The sequence below is a fragment of the Cydia strobilella genome, chromosome 27 (assembly GCF_947568885.1).
Source record: "Cydia strobilella chromosome 27, ilCydStro3.1, whole genome shotgun sequence".
NCBI lineage: Eukaryota > Metazoa > Arthropoda > Insecta > Lepidoptera > Tortricidae > Cydia > Cydia strobilella.
This window is the reverse complement of record NC_086067.1, coordinates 1,863,924-1,883,934: the sequence shown is the minus strand read 5'-3', so window position 1 is coordinate 1,883,934 and position 20,011 is coordinate 1,863,924. Positions and strand designations below refer to the sequence as shown.

The 20,011-nt window shown below is 39.1% G+C and overlaps 1 protein-coding gene across 1 annotated transcript in view; it reads right to left on the bottom strand.

The window, feature by feature from the left end:
- Positions 1–20,011, bottom strand: part of LOC134753660 (serine/threonine-protein kinase BRSK2) — an 83,292-nt gene that overhangs the window by 21,825 nt on the left and 41,456 nt on the right. The window contains exons 13-20 of the mRNA XM_063689601.1: positions 19,669–19,724; positions 18,307–18,372; positions 17,284–17,355; positions 15,706–15,804; positions 15,252–15,338; positions 8,470–8,619; positions 1,959–2,128; positions 1,136–1,240 (exon numbers count right to left, since the gene is read on the bottom strand). Coding sequence (XP_063545671.1) covers positions 1,136–1,240; positions 1,959–2,128; positions 8,470–8,619; positions 15,252–15,338; positions 15,706–15,804; positions 17,284–17,355; positions 18,307–18,372; positions 19,669–19,724 — 805 coding nt within the window. The remainder of the gene's footprint in view (positions 1–1,135; positions 1,241–1,958; positions 2,129–8,469; positions 8,620–15,251; positions 15,339–15,705; positions 15,805–17,283; positions 17,356–18,306; positions 18,373–19,668; positions 19,725–20,011) is intronic.

The window sequence follows — 20,011 nt, the reverse complement described above, 5'->3', positions numbered from 1 at the left end:
AGTAATTAAGTCCGACTCACGCTTGACTGCACATTTCTAATAGGTTTTCCTGTAATCTATAGGTAAAGATCTATTTTGCGTATTTTTTTCAAAATTTTAGACCCAGGTATTTCGGAGATAAGGGGGGGGGAATGTTCATTTTTTGCCTATTTTCTTGAATAACTTCTAAATTGTTTATCCTAAAATTATAAAAATATATATTTGAAAAACTTTATTTTTTAATTTTCTCATTTACCCCCAAAAGTGGCCCCCATGTTTAATATTCATATGTTTACGTTACATGTTCGTCTTTGGGTCACAAACTTACATATGTATACCAAATTTCAACTGAATTGGTTCAGTAGTTTCGGAGAAAATAGGCTGTGACAGACGGACAGATAGACAGACAGACGCACGAGTGATCCTATAAGAGTTCCGTTTTAACGGAATAACCCGACCAAATTACGTAGGTTGTTTTTGGTAGTATTTCGGTGTATGGTGGCGCCGCCTAATTACTGTTTTTTGATGGACACTTTTCATACATAGAGATTTGGCTCCTTTATATAGTCTCCATGGCTGAAAGCGGTCACTTTTGCAACAATTCTGCCATAAGACATTAGCATCCTTTCTATACCATCCATATACCCGAGTTTTAAGTTAAGCGACTCAAATAGTAATTCCAATTTTAAAATAGCGTTGACAGTTGTGTCTGTACATGGCTTTTTATGTGTGTCACTCATAGACATAGTATAGTAGTTATAGACATGAAACCGAGCGACCAGGGGTAAGAGAAAGACATATTCATGTATTAACAGGTTAATGTATGGCAGCATAATCCTTTTTCTCTTTCACTCTTATAAATTTCGGTATTTCGCCATCGCCTCCTACCTATGCTGCCATAACCCGACCATGAAAAAAAACCCGGTCGTTGATAAGGACAAAGCATGGCACTATTTTCTCTTTCCTCTTATAGGAATCGCAATAAGACTATCTTTCTCTATCAAAGAGTGTCAGGCCCTTGAGCGACTCAAATAGTAATTCCGATTTTAAAATAGCGTTGACAGTTGTGTCTGTACATGGCTTTTTATGTGTGTAGCTTCTCTTTTCAAGTATGAAAGAACTCCGAATAGGAATAGCGCCATCTATACATTGTTACCTGAAACCGGACGTGTCTCTGAAACATGGCGGGCGCGTTGGAGCCCCTTTTGTACTCCACCCGGAACGACATGGGGCTCAATACGCTGTGGGACAGCTCTGCTATCTGAAATTAAAACACTCATTAACATTACGGTATTGCGGTAATAGGGGATATAAATGTAATGTTCTGCCACCAGAGTGCAGCACTAGCCTTCCAAGAAAATTAGTATCCCGCCGAATTTTCAATTTTTTTCCAAGAACTTGAATGTAGTTAGGCCAAGTTGTAGGCCAAAAATGAAAAAAAATCAAGATTGGGCTTTTAACAGTCTTCCAAAGAACCGGACTTACATTTAAGAAGGCATTTATGAGGTCCGCTTCGACCACAGATTTAATATATACGCTAGATGACGCAAATACCACGATTTGTATTGAAACCAAGCGTGCCGACTTATTCATACAAAGTTTACGCATAACATAATTTTAAAATTATTTATCTGTGATAGGAAATACGTTCTTGCCTTTGGGTGCTCGCAATTTGTGGGCTGTTGCAGTTAATTATCATGCAACGAAGCATTTTTTAAGTTTTCACGGACGTCCGGCTGCAACAATCGGCGGCGTGGACTGTAAAGAGCGACGGTCAACCTCGACGCTTGGTCGGGGTTCGGACACACGAAGTAGATGAATTTGCGTCTTCTATGGGATATTTATTTCTGTGGCTTCGACTGTAGCATGACACGATCGGATCAAAAATGAATAAATTCAAAATGGCGTCCACTTTTATTGTACAATAATTAAAAAATAATAATTTGAAGAACAGTTTTATAACGGGATATTGGACTTACACTCAAGAAGGCATGTATGAGGTCCGCTTTGACAGTAGCCAGGGGTTTCCCCTTGACGAGCGCAGTAAAGGTCTCCTCCTTATCAGCTGATAGGAGGAGCGACCCGAACCACGAGCGCTTGGTTAACTCTGGCGATGTTTCCGGGGTCAAGTGGACTTCTTCTGATGACGCTGGGGGTAAAAAGGGGATAGTTAGAAGGGTGCGAAAGGATAATTATGCTAATTAGCTCCATGCATGAATTTATTTTTATTTTTGGATTCATAATTTATATCGTTGGAACACCGGAAATGATAAAAATACTTTTGTAAACCTTAACATTATTTTATTAAAAAATATTTAAAATGTTGAAAATTTTTGAGCGGTTGAAACGCTCATAATTTTTGGCGCGAATTCGACAGAGCGTGATGACGTCACACGTTGGGCGGCCCAACTGACGTTTGCTACTAATGACACTAATCTGTCGAACGCGTGACGTCACGTGGCGTTTCGAACGTTTCGCTCACTAGCTTTTCGCGGGCAAATTTTTGTACTTTTTATTTATAATTTTAAGTAATTAAATGGTAATTTAAAAACGGAAATGCATTTGTAACATGATATAACGGTAACAAACATCCGAATAAAACATATTTCGTTCAAATATAAACTTCATGCATGAGGCTAATTGTGCTTATTGTTCTTTTTTATTTTTTTTTTATTTTTTTATTTATAAGGCATACAGACAACATTCAATACATGATTACAATAATATATAAGTTGTAGGCTTTACACAGGAATTCCAGCCAACATAAGTATGCACAGCAAGAAAAATAAATAACAATGAGCAAAAACTATCCTAAAATTATAAAATATATAAAGGTTGGCAAAAAATAAGTGCATTCCCGTTGCCAGGGAGGTTTTAGGATTATACTGAGCAACTTTTACTATGGGACCAACCGAAATTGCGAAAAAATTTACCCTCCCATAGAAAATGGACCAGCCAAAATGTACGAAACAGCCAAATTTTTTTTTACGATTTCGGGGTTGGTTGGAGGGGCGGATAGGAAGGAAGCGGGGTAGAGGAAAACCTAGACGCAGCTTTTTAGATCAAGTGAAAGAAAAAGTAGGGGTCGGTGTCGTATCAAAAAGTCAAAGAGCTGGCGCGGGATAGGGAAAGCTGGAAGATACTCCACCGACAAGAGAATAACTCTTAAGTTAATGATGTGGGGTTGGTCCCATTAGTCTCATAGTACCCTGTGTCTTAGTACCCTACCTGGTGTCTTAGTACCCTAAAATCGAAAATGGAAGACGAGAATAACATGTCAGTGTGCGAAGATGAAGAACAGAGGGAGGGTGAGGGGTACGGGGATGTATGTCCCTCCCCCTTCCCCTCCCCCGACTACGTCACCAAACGTCAGCAGGCTAGGAGTGCAAAGGTAGTACATGAACTCAGCGACAATGCAAGCGGCTCATTGGAGGATTTCAGGATAGAGATGCGGCAGCTGATTAGCTTCTACACAAACCAACAGACAGCGGAACTACGGGAAATAAAAAACACCATGCAGGAAATAAAGCAAACAAACGTCAGTATTGAGGCGTCTATCACGGATCTGGGCAGGCAAAATACTGAAATAACGAAGAGACTGGACCTTATAGAGAGGCAAATGAAGGACGACGGGGACTATATACTGTTCCTCGAAAACAAACTGGAAGAATTTCAGGTAGGGACCCGCAAGAGTAACATTGAACTTAAAAACGTACCTAAGAAAAAAAACGAAACTAAGCAGGACCTCCTAGACATGGTCATGTGTCTCTCCGAAAGCTTACAGTGTACGGTAAATAAATCTGACATAAGGGACGTTTACAGGGTGCGAGGTAAAAAACAGGACCAGCAGAACACGCCTATAGTAATAGAAACGAATTCTGCTCTACTCAAGCTTGAAATAATCAAAGCAGCTAAAACTTTCAACGGCAAACATGCGCCGAAACTGTGTGCTAGACATTTAGGCTTTACTACTAGCCAGGATACACAAGTTTACATCTCCGAGCATCTGACGTCTAAGGGCTCACGTCTACACTTCCTCGCACGGGACCTGAAGAAGTCCAAAGAATATAAATACTGCTGGACATCCTATGGCAAGGTTTATATAAGAAAGACTGATGAATCGCCGGTCATACTCATCAACTCAGAAAGTCAAGTGCAACGCCTGTTACAAGAATGACTAGACAGACATAAACTTGGTTTTTGCTACCTATTGTGTGACTCATCCGTTGGTCCTATAATAATAGCGATCTTGTTACTTATTTTGTACTCGTTCACTAATATTCTGTGTACTCAACCTTCTAACTCACTACAATCACAATTACACACACTTACCCTCGTCATGTACTCACACACTCTTAATCCTGAAATGAATACTCTCTGTTCTCTACATCCTCTGCGACCTCTTATCTATCCATGTCTAGTAACTAAATTACTATCTTCAACACTACATTTCACTAGATTTGATTATAACATGCAACATGATTTACTAATATTTACGCGTTTCCTCCACCATAAAAATAATGTGTAACACACTACAAACAATGACGGAGTTGGATGATATCAACATAGCGCGAGTTATAGAATGCGACAGTACAGACCAACTACTAAAGCAAATGAAAATAAAAAAAAATGATCTAACAATCATCTCACAAAATATAAGGAGTATATACTGCAATTTCGATGACTTCACGCTTACATTAGCGAGCTTTACCTTTAAACCCGACATAATTGTTCTCACAGAGTGCAGACTTAATCCAAACAAAACTTTACCCCAACTTATCGAATACGATACTTACTTTACTACTTGCCAGTTGAACCAGAATGATGGTGTAGTTGTTTATATTAAAAACACCTTAAAACACAAAGTAAAAGAAATAAATCTAACTCATGCATCTTGCCTTCAGTTGGACATACTTAAAAACTCTATACTCTGTATTTATCGTTCTCCTGCAAATAAAAACGCAGAGAGCTTTATTGACTCCCTAAGGACCCATTTAGAAACATTAAAGTCGGGAAATAGTATTATAATCACAGGTGATATAAACATTAATATTAATCCAAAAACACTAGAACCGTCACACGAACTTAAAAATAGAATAAATTATTTAAACACCTTATCGGCATTTGGACTCTTAGCCGGTCATACTAAACCTACCAGGGAAAAAACCTGCCTCGACCATTTCATTTTAAAAATTAACAAAATTTTGTACTCCCCTACTATAGCAATTATAAAAACCACGATAACAGATCACTTCACTATTTTTCTATCACTTTCTAAAATTAAAAATACACCTCCTATAAATAAAACCAAAACGACTATTAACTTTGAAAACGCATTAAAATACCTCAGGGAAAATAATATATCGGAACTAAGGTTCTGTAATGACCCCAACGCTCTTACAGACCGCTTAATATTCATGCTTACCCAATCCTTAGCAGAAAATACTAAAACTAATGTGATACCAAGCAAAAAACGTATTATCAAACCATGGATAACCCCCGGAATATTGAGATGCATAAGAAACCGAAATCAGCTACAAAAAAAGGCACGTAATAATCCTGACGACAATATTATTAAGATTACATATACCCGATACAGAAACTTCTGCAACAAACTTATAAAAAACTTAAAAAGAAAATTTGAAAGGGAACTCCTCGTTAACTCTGTTAATAATAATAAGTTGTTATGGAAAAATATAAAAAATTTAACGTTTAACAAATCTAACAAAGTCAACTCAGAGCTATTGAATATAAAAGACAATGCTGCCGAATCAGCAAACTTTGTTAACAATTACTTCGCTAACATTGGGGAAAAACTTGCCCAACAAATTGTCCCCAACCCGCAAGACGATATCAACCAGTACCTTAGTCGTATCCCTACTCAAACTGGATCATTTGTATTATTACCTGCTACTGTCGATGAAGTCTACAATACCTTGACTAACCTTAAATCTAATAGCGCACCGGGCTGGGATAACATCACTAGTAGCTTTTTGAAATTTATCTCTGCAGAAATAGTCCCCATCATTACACATTTAGCTAATCTTAGCTTTAACCAAGGAATATTCCCGCAGTCCTTGAAACATTCGCTGATTACACCCGTGTACAAGAGTGGGGACAGAGACGACGTCAGTAATTATAGGCCAATATCGGTACTGCCTACAATATCTAAGATTCTAGAAAAACTTCTCAATACTAGACTGCTTAGCTATTTAAACAAATTTAATCTCCTATCTACCGCACAGTACGGATTCAGGCACGGAAAGTCTACTGAAGACGCAGTAACTGATCTCACATCGCTTATAGTAGATAATCTTGATAATAACAACAAGTGCTTGGCAGTCTTCCTAGACCTTAAGAAGGCTTTCGACACCGTCTCTGTCCCTATTCTTCTACAAAAACTTGAGAAAATTGGTGTAAGAGGTACACCACTCTTGCTACTTAAAAATTATATCACTAACAGGAAGCAAAGAGTTAAAATATCACAACGCACCAGTACTGATGAGAATGTCTCTTACGGTGTACCCCAGGGAAGTGTTTTAGGACCTACATTATTTCTAATATACATCAATGATCTCTGTAACATGACGATTCCTAACGCAAAACTTTATTCGTACGCGGATGATACGGCTGTTGTATATACCGGCAAATCATGGGACTTAGTGAAAATCAGCGCTGAACTAGGAATGACCGAGATCTCTAAATGGTTGCGAATGAACCTATTGACACTGAACACCGGAAAAACAAAATATATGTGTTTCAGTATTACAAGTAGCTCACAGCCCAAACAGAATATGGATATCAAAATACATTTTGATCAATCTTGTGTTGGTACAAATTGTGGATGCCCATCTATCGAAAAAGTTGCACAAATCAAGTATCTGGGAGTTCTAGTAGATGAGCATCTAAGTTGGTACTCGCACATAGACCAGGTAATATCTAGGATCAGAAAGCTACTCTGGATATTTAAGACACTAAGACATATTGTGCCTGTAACAATAATCACGAAAGAAACAAAAAGTCGTAACATTTTAAATGAAATATACACGTCCTTGGTACAGTCTGTCTTGATGTATTGCATCACTGTCTGGGGGGGTGCTGCTAAAAGCCGGTTCATAGACATTGAAAGAGCACAACGAGCACTTATCAAGATCATGTACTTCAAAAAGAATAGATTTCCTACTGAACTACTATACCAAATTAGTGGACTTCTATCTGTCAGAAAATTGTACATTCTGCAGACTTCCCTTAAAAAACATAGGACTCTACCATTCAACCCAAACTACAAAAAGAAAAGATTGATCGTCAATATAGCTAATCCATCTAAAACTAGAACCTCATTTGCTAGCTCACAGTTTAACATAAAATCCGCACACCTTTACAATAAAATTAATAAATTACTAGACATACACTCCAAATCTTACCATGAGTGTAAAAAGCTCCTAGCACATTGGCTAAAAACTAAATCATATGATGAGACAGAGAACTTACTACGTTGAATCTAAACAATCGCACACACACACACACACACACATGCACACGCACATGCACACACACGCACATACACACCTACACTCACATCACACATCCACACACGCTCTTACACACACACAGAAAAGATCTCTCTTTACGCTCATATTATTTCATATTTCATGTAACTTTTTAAATTGTGTTTCTTTTAATTCCTAATGTAATATAAATGTTAATTCTAAAATGTTAGATTAATCTATATGTTTGTTTAGTTTAGGTTACTTTATTTACATAGTTATAGTTTATAGTTAGCATGTTAAATTTAGAATTGATTGTATTAGTCGTGTTATTGTTTCTATGTAAAAACATAGTTAGGGAAGAGCGGTGTCTCCCGACACAGGCATTCTTATGCTTACTGGGCGGCTCCATCCCTTTAAATCATTATATATTGCTAATTTATTAAATAAAGAATTTTTGTATTTTTTGTATTTGTTTGTATAGTAAAAGTTGCTCAGTATAATCCCAAAACCTCCCTGGCAACGGGAAAGCAATTATTTTTTTGCCACCGTGTATATCTTAAAAACATACTAAATTACAAAATTGCATAAATAATTGTGACATGTTAAATTGTTTACTATTGTTGTGCATTATGCTGCTGTAACTTTTGTTTTGGTCTTAATGACATTTTTTTTTTAAAGTTGTTTTGTTTGACATGACAAGTTAGGGGGTTGAAAACACTTTCTAGCTCACAGGACGGGTCACTCACCAAGTGGCATCCAAAAATGCTCACGGCCTGCGGGCCGCCCGCCGGGGCGCATGCGGTCGAATGCTGATAGCGACCCTGCGGCACCCCATCTAAGGCGGATTCGACACTCGTTGGTGGTTTTACACGGTAGTCCTCTGGTTAGTCCGTCATCCCTCCTGGTTCCCCCGGACCAGGTGGCATGCGTAAACGCATTTCCCCAACGTTAAAAAAAAAAAAAAAGGGGGTTGAAAACCCAGAAATAGTGTAAAGCTCACCCTGCATCTTGCGGCGGTGGAAGCGCGGGGAGCCCAGGAAGGAGTTCTTGATGGTAGCCAACCGCGCGCGCCACGGCGCCGCCGCGCCGCCCGCGCCCGCGCCCGCGCCCGCGCCCGCGCCCGCGCCCGCCCCGCTGCCGCCCGCCGCGCCTGCGCACAGGACACAAGTGAGACACCTATATATGGCTCTTTCAGTTGACTACGCAAACGCAAATCAAAGAGTTTATAATACATGATAGCCCATTGAAATCGTACTCAAAAGGGGGGGTTGCCTTGCATGAAATCGGGCAGTTTTGTTCTTGTTTTTATGTTCTATGTGATGAAGTGGTTATGGCAAATCCGAGTTTTCGACCTCGGAAACCCGACGGGTCATTGTCAAATTTTTGAAAAACCTCTAAATTTTCAGACTTTTTTTAGTTTCTGCCAATTTTTACCAACAAAGATTTATTTTACGGCTAATGTCACTATGAACACTTTAAAGAAGACTAAATTCTTAACAAAGTATGTTAAAGTGAGAAGGCGATAAACCGAATAATTGGTAAGATACAGTTGTTCAAAAAGTTGCAAAATTTCCAATATAAACTTTTTTTACACTTTTTTTTAATTTCTGCCAATTTTTACCAACAAGCACTTATATTACTGCAAATGTCACTATGAACACTTTAAAGAAGACTAAATTATCAACAAAACGTGACCAATTTGGTCTATTAACACCAGATAGTTCTTTAGATACAGCTGTTCCAAGTTGCTGAGGTGAGTAAACAAAATAATAGAAGGGTTGTACATTTTGCCTTGCATCAATCGGGTAGTTCTGATTTTTTTGTATGTTCTATGTGATGAAGTGGTTATGGCAAATCCAAGTTCCTCACCTTGGAAAGAACTATCAGGTCCTAATAGACCAAATTGGTCTCATTCTGTTGCTCATGATGTGTACTTTAATAACGTATGTGGAGTTGTGACGTAAAATGGCTCCATAGTTGACCGCATTGACGAAACTTAAAAAAACGTAAAAAATATATATTTTTGGAATTTTGTGAACAGCTGTATCTTAAAAATTATTCGGTGTATTGCCTTCTCACTTTAACATACTTTGTTGATAGTTTAGTCTTCTTTAAAGTGTTAATAGTGACATTTGCCGTAAAATAAGTCCTTGTTGGTAAAAATTGGCAGAAACTAAAAAAGTCAGAAAATTTAGAGGTTTTTCAAAAATTTTACAATGACCCGTCAGGTTTCCGAGGTCGAAAACTCGGATTTGCCATAACCACTTCATCACATAGAACATAAAAAAAAGAACAGAACTGCCCGATTTCATGCAAGGCAAAATGTACCATTTCAATGGACTATGAATCCAGTTTAACTGCATCGGCCATGAGGGGTGGGGGGAAATGACCGAACGGGATAGTCTTATGTATCTTTCAATAGGAGTAGCAAAGAAAGCGCTGTTATTGTTTGCCCTTGTCACACTGTCACTTTTTTTTTTATTCCCCACCGTAAATTTGTATACTAGTTTAGTTATGGTGGGCTACAAATCTAATCGACCAATCATATTGTCGCATTGCGTATGTTCCGTCCAAAGATAGATATAACTCCGTAATAGATGGATACAGTCTAAGGAAAAAACGTGCCTCGAAAATCACGAAAATTTGATTCTCGATCAGATGACGCCACTAGCTTTGGCCTACTCTCGTATAGAGGGCGTTGACGGTTTCGTTTGTTATTTATAATTTTAACGCATATCAGTGAAAGAACATGGGTCAAAATCATATAAGAATAATTAATGTAAATAAAAAAATAATTTATCCATATTTAAATACATTTTAACGTATTTTTATAAATCTTCATTTTTAGTTTTAAAGTACGTCGATAGATGGCAGTGAATTTACTGGGGTTACAAAATTTACTGTGACAGTACCGCTCTAGTATAAGTTACTCTATGGTCTTATGTATCTTTCAGTAGGAGTAGCAGTGAAAGCGCTGTTGTTTGCCCTTGTTACAGTCTCACATTTTTTTTAATTCCCCACCGTAAATTTCTATGGTTTATGGTGGGCTACAAATCTAATCGACCAATCATATTATCGCATTGCGTATGTTTTGTCCCTCACGAGCGCACGCGTATAGCTCATCTATGTAATGCTAGGTCTATGATATAATAGGATAGAGCGGTACTGTCATAGCAAAAAGGATATAATAAGATAGAGCGGTACTGTCATAGTAAATTTTGTAACCACTGTAAATTCACTGCCATCTATCGACATACTTTAAAACCAAAAATGAAGATTTATAAAAATACGTTAAAATGTTTTTAAATATGGATAAATGATTTTTTTATTTGCATTAATTATTTTTATATGATTTTGACCCATGTTCTTTCACTGATATGCGTTAAAATTATAGATAACAAACGAAACCGTCAACGCCCTCTATACGAGAGTAGGCCAAAACTAGTGGCGCCATCTGATCGAGAATCAAATTTTCGTTATTTTCGAGGCACGTTTTTTCCTTAGACTGTATGCATCTATTACGGAGTTATATCTATCTTTGGTCATAGTTAATTTTCTAGCCACAGTAAATTCACTGCCATCTATCGACACACGATTAAAACTAAAAATAAAATTTTTAAAAAACGTATTCATATATGGATAAATAGTTTTTTTATTTGCATTAATTATTTTTCGTAAAATGCTTAAACATGGCAACAATTTAGTATAGAATTTTTTTAGTTCAATTTTATTTACTATTTTATGTCGCCTTAACGTACGACTTTTTAAGCCAATTCTATTCATTATCCAACACGCATATTTTTCATAAAAGAATTTAATGTTCATCTGTCACCTTTCACATTTTTTTCGACTTTTACCGCGCGAGGTACAACTAATAAAACTCATAATTATATCAATAACTCAATCTATATACAATGTGCGATAACTATACCCATAATTTTCACATTAGTGCAAAACCACTTCACTAAGTCTTTTTTTTATTCCGTAGACTAAAATGACATTTCATGTGCTGCTAGTTTTTAGGGTTCCATACCCAAAGGGTAAAAACGGGACCCTATTACTTAGACTCCGCTGTCCGTCTGTCTGTCACCAGGCTGTATCTCATGAACCATGATAGCTAGACAGTTGAAATTTTCACAGGTGATGTATTTCTTTTGCCGCTATAACAACAAATACTAAAAAGTACGGAACCCTCGGTGCGCGAGTCCGACTCGCACTTGGATTTCGGTTTCGGTTTTTCTACGTCTTATAAATTGTGATGTGCTACAACCGGTACTTATATTTGTTGATGAAGGCGGTTCCCTGAGCCAGAAGGCGACAAATCTCATTATATGATCATGTTTTTCTAAGAGGCGTTGATATTCGTAGACGTGGAAAAAATATATGTAGTTCTTGACTATATTATCTTTAACAACATAGCTTCCGATACACGAATTATGAAACTTCGCTCGATACAATTAATTCCCAAAGTAACCTCTAACTCTGACTTTTAATCCTACTTTACTTGGTTATTTATTATGTGATACTATAAACAAAAAAAGAAGAAAAAACAATCTTAAAATAAATAGTAATTTCATAGCTTTAGAATTTCGATATTGTAAGGTAACGTTTTTAAAATAAATAAAAACCGACAAAACTCGATCAAAATTGACACTTGGCGTGTATGTTCTTTCCCGTTCTTTCTTGCGAAATGTGACAAAGACAGCGGCAAACCGATGGAACGGCCTGAAGACGAGAGAAAACGCACTAAATACATCCGATCACTATACGAGTAAGTGTAAGGTCTGAGTGGACGCTCGAGTTGGGCGTGCAGCGGGGCGGGGCGTGCGGCGTGCATGTTAAACAAATGCAATCGTATAGGAGCGGCCTTAGTGCACGTGCACGCTGCTCACATCACTTGTGAGCCCGACGCCACGCTGCACGCCCCGCCGAACGCTCCGCTTCGAGCGTCCACTCAGGCCTTACACTAAAGTAACGAATGTCGAATACGTAAACCAAAAATACCAAAATGCAAGAATCTTCGCACTTAAACTATCGTGAGACATATTTCAAAATATTTATCAGTACGGTTTTTACTCACTATTATTTTTAGTCGCTTTTGAGTGCACGACGTACAACCGCCGCGGACACTCGTGCCTGAGGATGGATTCCCAAAGAATCCGAAACATGTCGCCAAAAGCGACTAAAAATAATAGTGAGTAAAAACCGTACTGATAAATATTTTGCAAGAATCTTATATACAAACTGGATGTTGCGTGCCGAACTATGAGTTGAAGCCAGGTTCATTCACCTTTGCTCCTATGGTCTATCTCTTTTCGACACTGTGATGTATTGCTAGGTTATTTATAATAAAAAAAACTTATTTTTTATAGAAATACGAATTATCCGGCATCAACTAATTAATTTACTTTAGGCTAATTTCCACAGAAATTTATATTTTTCTTATAAAACTTTCTGCAATCGAATTTACTTAGTTTTCTTTGTCATCATCATTCGCTTGCCCTTGTCCCATTCACTTGGGGTCGGCGCAGCATGTCTTTTTCTTCCATACATCTCTGTCACCCGTCATCTCATCATTCAGTTGCGTTAGTTTCATATCATCTTTCACACAGTCCATCCACCTTTTCCTCGGTTTTCCTCTCCTCGTACTTCCCTCCACATTCATTCTTAATACCTTTCTCGTCACATGACTTTCATCCCTCCGCATCACATGCCCGTACCATGCTAGGCGATTTGCCCTTACTTTTTCTGTTATGGGTGCAACTTTCAGGCTTCCTCTTATATACTCATTCCTTATCCTATCTATTCTCGTCACGCCACACATCCACCTTAACATTCTCATCTCCGCTACATGCAATCTCTTTTCATCCGTCATCTTTAGGGCCCAACACTCTGATCCATACATGACGACAGGTCTTATGATCGTTTTATAAATTTTACCCTTCAACCGAAAAGGCATACGGGCGTCACAAATGGTTCCCGTAACCTGTCGCCATTTCATCCATCCTGTGCTAATCCGGTTTTTCACGTCACGGTCAATATCGCCATCGCACTGTAGGAGCGAACCGAGGTACTTGAAGTCGGAGCAGACAGGCAATGTAACGCTATCGAGTTCTATGGCAGCAAAACTGGAGAGACCGCCAAAATCGCAGAACATGTGTTCTGTTTTAGATCTGCTGATCTTTAGGCCAACATTCTCCAATTTTTGCCGCCATTTCTCAAGTCTGCTCTGCACCTCTAGTTCGTTTTCACCTACAAGCACAATGTCATCAGCAAACAGCATACACCAAGGTGCCTCCTCCTGTATGTCCGACGACAGAGCGTCCATAACTAGCAGGAAGAGGTAAGGGCTTAAAGCCGATCCCTGGTGCAAGCCTACTGTGACACTGAACCTGTCGGTGGTGCCAGCGGCTGACCGGACGCGTGTACAACATCGGTTGTACATTGACCGGATTAGCTCCACATACTTCCCAGGCACGCATTTCTCTTTCAGAGCCCACCACAAAACCTCTCGGGGTACTCGATCGTATGCTTTTTCGAGGTCAACAAACACCATATGCAGGTTCTTTTTGGCATGTCTGTATTTTTCGCACATTTGGCGAAGTGCAAAAATGGCGTCTGTTGTACCTCTCCCCGGCATAAACCCGAACTGGTTTTGTGTTATATCACTTAGTTAGTGTTAGTTTTCTTTGTATTATACAAAAAAAAAAGAACCCAATCAAAATCCTCATTTCACCGGTATGCACCTCCTGCGTACTATGGCAACACTAATAATAAATAAATATGGCCGATATGTTAGAATCACGTCAGAATTGTCAGAAGTCATTCACCAATTTAGAGGATTTTTTTCGTGAAATAATAGTTTATCGTATGTTTTTCGTCGATTTACTTGGGTTATACGCGATGTATTGCATAGTAAAGCATTGTAGGAGTCATTGGAGGCCGAAATCCGACACCCTAAAGAGAGAGAGAAAAGAGAGAAGAGATGCAAGATCGGCGTGACGTAATTCAAGGTCATTTTTTCTGGCTTCAAAGGAATGTTCGGCACGCAATATCCAGTTTGTATAGGTATATAAGACTTGCCAAAATGGCGTTGCGTCAGGTCAGCGATACGTCAATGTTATATTTCTCAATGTTTGAGTAGATTAGTAGTGAGAAGATTTTATTCATTGTTTATTTCCTATCATGTATAGAGAGTACATTTCATTTATTGTTTATTTTGAATCTATAATCAATTTAATATTTATCGGTTATTCACAAACCGAAATCGAAAATCAACACTGTTCGTTTTAAGCTGGTCACAATTTTTCTACGTTTGACATTTGTGGTTGTCATTTTAGTCTACGGAATAAAAAAAACCGGCCAAGTGCGTGTCGGACTCGCGCACGAAGGGTTCCGTACCATCACGGAAAAAACAGCAAAAAAAATCACGTTTGTTGTATGGGAGATTTAAATATTTATATTATTCTGTTTTTAGTATTTGTTGTTATAACGGCAACAGAAACATCATCTGTGAAAATTTCAACTGTCTAGCTATCACGGTTCATGAGATACAGCCTGATGACAGACGGACGGACAGACGGACAGCGGAGTCTTAGTAATAGGGTCCCGTTTTCACCCTTTGGGTACTGAACCCTGAAAACAGACTATAATCAAGCTAATTTATTACTACAAGCCAACTAATTTATTCAATAAACAGGAATACGTAACATTTATTTTTTAGCAAAAAACATGGTTTTAAGGATCAAAACCAGGACACAAAAATAATTTTGTCTCACTTACCTGTAATAGTATTTAAATTGGGGAAAAGAGACGGCTGCGCTGGCGACTGCGTGCTCGGAGGGCCGGGTAAGGACGAGCGTTCCCGCACTGCAAGTTAGAGAGAGAGATAGTGTCATGCGAGGGCGGGTGCGGCATCACGAGCAAGTGACGGGTTCTAATGGGATTTAATGACTGTGCTTTTAGGTGACATTCAGAGCAAGTCCTTTCATTTATCGACATGTTTCGGATTCCCGCAAAATATCTAAATATTTTGCAAGTTCTATTGACGACGATTTCAAAAATATTTTTGTAATATAGTTGGTCAAACCAAATTGCCAGTAAATAAGAACATAGAAAACTATACTCATCCTTTTCTTTTGGGTGCTAGTACTAGTGTAAGACAAAGATAGTATGATTATCTCTGTCTATGTTTGAAATGAGACAGTCCTTTGACAAACTATATTATTGTAAATACCTCTGTGTGACTGCGAAGGGCTGTGAGGTCTAACTGGCACGGTGTTGCCTAGCAACGGAGATTCGTTTATAATGATAACTGCTTCGCCTGGTTCGCCGCCTGAAATTTAAAAAAAATATACTAAGTCAGTGGCAAACAAGCATACGGCCCGATGTTAAGCAGCCTTCGTAGCCTATGTACGCCTGCAACTCCAGAGGAGTTACATGCGCGTTGCCGACCCTAACACTCCTCTCCCTCGAGCTCTGGCAACCTTACTCACCGGCAGGAACACAACACTATGAGTAGGGTCTAGTGTTATTTGGCTGCGGTTTTCTGTAAGGTGGAGGTACCTCCCCAGTTGGGCTCTGCTCTAGATCTGGAATGACATCCGCTGTCCTGTGCCCTACCACACAAAGCGAGATGTCATTCACAGTGCCCATACCTCTCTTTTGGACGTATACTCATATTAAATAAAACCACCACCACCACTAACGCTGACCACGAACGCCGTAAAGGGTTCGAAACGTCGGGATGTATTATAAATTCAATATACGCGATATATTCCGTTTTCATAGTTTTATTTCATGAGTAACTATCGCGGTAACCGAAGACAATATTTCATACTCCTATTATTTATTATATTTCTAATATAACAGGTCAAATCAGGATACAATTTATTTATTAACTGGAAATGGGTTAATAAAATAATTAACTAAACATTTAAAAATTCGTCATAATTATAGAATGTATATTAATTTAGCTTGGATTTCCTTTGTTACAAAACCGAAACACAGGAAGCGCTGGGTGGCCTAGCGGTAAGAGCGTGCGAATTTCAATCCGGAGGTCGCGCGTTAAAACCCCGGCTCGTACCAATGAGTTTTTCGGAACTTATGTACAAAATATCATTTGATATTTACTAGTTGCTTTTCGTTAAACGAAAACATCGTGAGGAAACCGGACTAATCCTAATAAGGCCTAGTTTCCCCTCTGGGTTGGAAGGTCAGATGGCAGTCGCTTTCGTAAAAACTAGTACGTCAATTCTTGGGATTATTTGTCAAGCGGACCCCAGGCTTCCATGACCCGTGGCAAAATGCCAGGAAAACGCGAAGAAGAAGAAGAAGACAAAATCGAAATACATAAAAAAATCGATAATTCCTGCTTTTATTAAGAGCCCATCAATGTGCTTACTAGCGCCACTGCTTAATAATTGTGATTATTTAAAATTAACGATAGATATTTGAAAAAGGGGGCCGCTACGTACTGTATTTTGTATTTAAGTTCCTTTTGAATAGATGATAGGCCAACACGAACTAATAATACATTCATATAATCACGCCTATTTCCCGGAGGGGTAGGCAGAGACCACGGATTTCCACTTGCTACGATCCTGACATACCTTTTTCGCTTCCTTCACTTTCATAACATTCCTCATGCACGCTCGCCGGTTTAGGGCGCTCTTGACCTGGCCTTTCTTCAGGATTTCCCCGATCTGATCAGAGAAAGTCCGCCGAGGTCTGCCCCTACCAACTCCCGTTTCTACCTCTCCCTTATACACTCTCTTTGTTAGCCTTCTTTCACTCAATAATATGTAAAACTTACTTATATTGAGGCTTATCGTTGGTCCTGTTGAATTAGCTCTCTGATGGTGGTGCTCGCGGACCGACGGCGACGCTACAAAAGAAAGTTAGTAAATATTTGGGGATAATCTCAATCAATAGGGGATATTACTGCAATGTTCTGCCACCAGAGTGCAGCACTAGCCTTTTTAGTAAACCATAGAGTAACTTATACGTACCTTTAACAGGTTTTTGACAAGTTTTCAGAGATAATAAATGACATTGATGCATCAAGTCGGTTTGCTTACAGAGGACCTACCGGGAAACGCGAATCCGAAACTTCGCTATCTGCCTCTTTATCGCTCGAAAGAGTGACAGAGATGTTAGGTATAGTTATTTGTGCAACAAGAGAGGAAAGTTGGTTTTTCTTGCGAGTGTTTATTTTGAGTCCCGAAAAAGCGAAAGATTCTATAATTGAACCACGAGCGAAGCGAGTGATTCTAAGGTAGAATCTTGAGCGTAGCGAGGGACTCAAAAACACGAGATGTAAAATAACTTTGCTCTCGTGTTGCACACATAATTTTTCACCTCAGTAGTGAGAACATATTAAAGGTTAAAATGTATTTCGAATTACACAGAATAAACAAAAAAAAAGTATTATAATATGTACGATACGATAAGTTACGATACGATACGAGACGAGACGAGATCGGACCGGACCGGACCGGACCGGATCGGACCGTACCGTACCGTACCGGACCGTACCGTACCGTACCATACCATAAAAAAATGTAATAAAAGTATGAAGTTCATGGCCTTCACTAAATTAAAAAGCTACATTGTTTCACTCCCTGGAGTAAGGAAAGTCGCACTTTCCTCACTCCAGGGAGTGACGAAAGTAGGCTTGTTCGAGCTGCTGAGGTGAAAAAGAAATTTTCTTGTTTCACGATAGACCCTCAGATTGTGGTAGTGGCGCCCTGGCGCCCCCTACGCAGAGTTTCGCGTAATATTCCCTATTATACGATAACCTGTCTGAGCGTTCTTAGACTTAACTGTGAATACATACCTAGTGGTGAGCCCGGGGTGGCCGGCGTGCCTCCCAGAGACGAGACCCGGTGTGGCGTGTGGCCTGCTGTCACAATTGTATGTTATTTTATCTCAATAACAATATTATGTAACAACAATTTATACCCTTTTTTGCACAAATAAACTATTCTATTCAATGAGGGTTAACGCGTATGAATTCGCCGCTAGGGGCGCTAGTGTAGATGGTGGTCTTTTCCATAGTTCGAAATGTCAAATGTCACTTGTCACTTCAATGACTGACAGCTGTTCTTTTTTTTTTTTTTATGGCTTCGCGCTCCTTACGCATTCAGCCAAACGAGTAAAACGGGGAAACGGAATTAAAGGATTACATACAATAAGGGATAACGGGTCAGCTGTTCTTTAGTCTTTTGGACCACCATCAACAGAGGCGCCAACTGGTGAGCAAAAAAACGATAGCCCTCATAAGGGGTCGTCTATTAATTACATCACACGTTTAGGGGCGGAGGGGTCAAAAAACCTCAAAATTCGTGTGACGTAATTAATGGATGAACCCCAATACGTTTTGTATGAAAAACATAAATTCGTTGTATTTTTTTTATTTATTACTTTGGTATCTGAAACTACATAAACTAATTATAGGACTAGTAACAGACTATAGACCACAGATTTAATATATACGCTAGATGACGCAAATACCACGATTTGTATTGAAACCAAGCGTGCCAACGTTTTCATACAAAATTAACGCATAATATAATTTTAAAATTACTTATCAGTGATAGGAAATAAATAATATGTTCTTGCCTTTTCTTGCTCGCAATTTTTGGGCTGTTGCAGTTACTTATCATGCAACGAAGCATTTTTTAAGTTTTCACGGACGTCCGGCCGCAACAACTGACGCGCGTGTACTGTAAAGAGCCACGGTCAACCTCGACGCTTGGTCGGGGTTCGGACACGCGAAGTTTTTTTTTTTTTTTTTTATTATAAACTGATCGGCGATTGGCCCTAGTCACACCTGATGGAAAGTGAAGACAGGGCCTAAGATGGAGCTCACCGGTTCAGTAACAGCCTATTCACTCTTGTTTTAAAGAGACCGAGGTCATATTGATCAGGGAATACAGATGGCGGGAGCGCATTCCATTCCTTAGCCGTCCGTACCAAAAAGGAGGAGGCAAAACGTTTCGTCCGAACGAATGGAATGTGGACCACGAACGGGTGCATACGCTCCCCGCGCCTGGATGTCCGATGATGGAAAGGGGAAGGTGGGATCAGGTCGTGCAGTTCCTGTGCGCACTCCCCGAAGTAGATGCATTTGCGTCTTCTATGGTATATTTATTTGTGTTAAAGACCTTATATGTATGTAAGTAAGGTGTATACTCACTCGGCGGGCTGGCGGCCAGCTGCGGCGAGCTGCGGCCCTCGCGCCGCGACGCCGACCTGACACAACATAATAAAAAAAAAATAAAAAAAAATAAAAAAAATAATAATTTATTTTCAGACAGTTACAGTCCATAGTTGTTAGTATTAACTTACAGGCTATGTTATGTTACAGAACAGTACCTACACTAAATTACACACATGAAACTACACACTAATAAATTACAAATTATTGTGGCCGATCTATCGAACTGCATGTTTGTGAACATGCAATTCGATATACCGTCCCAAAACAACCGAATCTAACCTGTTGGCTATCATTTTCAGGATCCCGTTGGAGCTCCCAC